Below are 2,380 nucleotides of genomic sequence, written 5' to 3' on the forward strand. Positions count from 1 at the left end.
GACACTTGGCACTTCAGTAAACCTTGAGTATTTTCAGTAAAGAACAAGAATGGCATTGTTCTCATGTGGCATTGTAGTTTAATATGTAAACACATCTGTCATTGAGATGCCTCATGTCATGAATCAAGTTTGTTCTTGTTTTGGTATCCCCATCCTTTTATGCTGGTCCTTTGTCACCAACTCTTTAAATAACAGAGCTGTATCCTGTGTTTGCTTCTGATGTTACAGATGCAAGGATGAGTGTATTAATTAGTATTATTTAACAAGGCTTCCTTCTTCCTACAGCTTGCTGGGACAGCAGTTCTTGCAATTGGACTATGGCTTCGGTTTGATTCACAGACCAAAAGCATCTTTGAACTGGAATCCAACAACACGACGTTTTACACAGGTAAGCTGAGAGGTGGCTTGGTGTGATAGATCATGCTTTTGCACAGTGATTTACAAACTGCTTGGAAACCTTTGTCTTGAATATTAAGAAAAATTTCTTTACTGAAAGAGTGGTAAAACATTGGAACAGACTGCCCAGGGAAGTGGTGGAGTCACCATCACTGGAGGTGTTAAAAAAAAAATGTAGATGTGACATTTCAGGACATGGAATCATAGAATGTGTTGTGCTGGAAGGAATCTTTAAAGGTCATCTAGTCTAACCCCCCTGCAGTGAGCAGGGACACCTTTAACTAGACCATCCAGCCTGACCTTGAATGCCTCCAGAAATGGTTTAGTGCCCGTGGTGGTGTGTTGGTGATTGGACTTCATGATCTTAGAGGTCTTTCTCAACCTTAATGATTCTATGATTCTATTCCTTGAAGGCTAAAGACAATCTTGATGGGACAGAGAGCAGCAACCCCTGGCTGGTGCAGGGGGCCAGCCTCTGTTCTTAGCTGTGCAGACAGCAGCAGTGTCACATCAGTGGCCTCTTGGCTCTTTATGCGTTGTATATTGTTTTGGTTTTTTCCCAGCTCAAACCCTGCAGTTAAGCATTTTGTAATCCCAGTTACTCCTGGTAGACATGGGGGATGTCTATCCTGACATTTCTCACAACATGAGTCAGCAAAGTTTCACTCTAGACTAAATTAGTAGTTACAGATGACATAAATACGGAGGTGGGGTTTTTTTTTTTCCTCCAGAGTGACAAACCTAAGCTACCCAAAACAACAATGCTATCATATTGTGTCATCTCTCAGAAGGGGCATACCTGCTATTGTTTAACTCTTACAACCCTGGTTATGCTGATTTATGCTGCACGTAGTGGAAAGGATGCAGAACTACCTTGGTCTATATAGAAAGCAACATGCGTGTTTTCAGTTTTTCGTTCAGTATTCTAATGTTGTAGGAGTTCCTAACTAAGATTTTGATCTCTACAATCACTTCTGGGCTTGGGAAGAGGAGCACATGCTTCTTTGGTGGTTGTCACCTGTAGGTGCTTAAACCCATTTTGAAACCAGGCAGCCACATCTGAAGATCTCCAACAACTGAGAAGAAAGCAAATTCAAATATGTAGCTTTCTTAGATGTGTCTGTCATATTTAATTTGAACAATCCTTATGCATGCATATTTCACATCCCTGTAGCACCTGGCTTTACCATGTCCTGCATGGCATCACTTGTTAGCCATCCACAGCATGGTTAGATTTGTCTTTTTCTTCCCAAAGTAACTGGCTCCTGTGGTGCGCTGCTCAAACTGTCACAGCAACCAAACTGGTGTCTGAAGGGTCAGTAAAGAGCATGTAAGGCACGCTGGGAGGTGCAAGTACCAGGATAGCCTGTGCCTGCAAGAATTACTGCTTTAGACTTGTTTGGGGACCATTGTTGGAAATATTGATGTTCTTGTGTGACTTTGAAGAAGCCACAGGTATGCAGATAGCTTATCTGTGAGAAAGCTTGTATTTCACCCCTGAAATGCTGGCATGGTAGCAAACTGGGTTCTTTTTGCAGCTGCCAGGAAGATTTCCAGATGCTTTTAACTGGACCTTGGAAAGGGAACAGAAATCTAAACTTAGCTATTGAACTGAATATTTAACAAGTCTTATTTCGGGTAGTCTAAACCAACTCTTCTACCTCCTAAAACATAAAAGTTTTATGATGTGATACTTAAGCTACTAGCTGAATGCATCCAGTGAAACCGTCCTGAAATCTCTGTAGGTTAAACTGAGTTTTGAAAAGAAATTTAATAGGAATTAGTGTTTTAACTTTTTTTTTTCTGGGAGTAGTTACTGACTGTGGTTTCCAATAGAGAAAATTGAACAAAACTGTCCATTTACACCTAGTAACAAAGCAATTGACTGCAAAAGCTGTCTATACCACTCAAATAAGATGTTCTGATGGACTGGTTTTTTCAGAAAAGTTTAAGCTGGAGTTAAAAAAAAAAAGGGCTGGAATTT

The 2,380-nt window shown here is 40.7% G+C and overlaps 1 protein-coding gene across 1 annotated transcript in view; it reads left to right on the forward strand.

The window, feature by feature from the left end:
- Positions 1-285: 285 nt before the first annotated feature.
- The window catches only part of CD9 (CD9 molecule), a gene marked incomplete at both ends in the record, with an annotated part of 8,934 nt that continues 6,839 nt past the window's right edge, over positions 286-2,380 (forward strand). Inside the window, one exon of the mRNA XM_009877572.1 lies at positions 286-388. Within this exon, the coding sequence (XP_009875874.1) occupies positions 286-388 (103 nt within the window). The remainder of the gene's footprint in view (positions 389-2,380) is intronic.

The sequence above is a fragment of the Apaloderma vittatum genome, unplaced genomic scaffold, assembly GCF_000703405.1.
Source record: "Apaloderma vittatum isolate BGI_N311 unplaced genomic scaffold, ASM70340v1 scaffold7101, whole genome shotgun sequence".
NCBI classification, from domain to species: Eukaryota; Metazoa; Chordata; class Aves; order Trogoniformes; family Trogonidae; genus Apaloderma; species Apaloderma vittatum.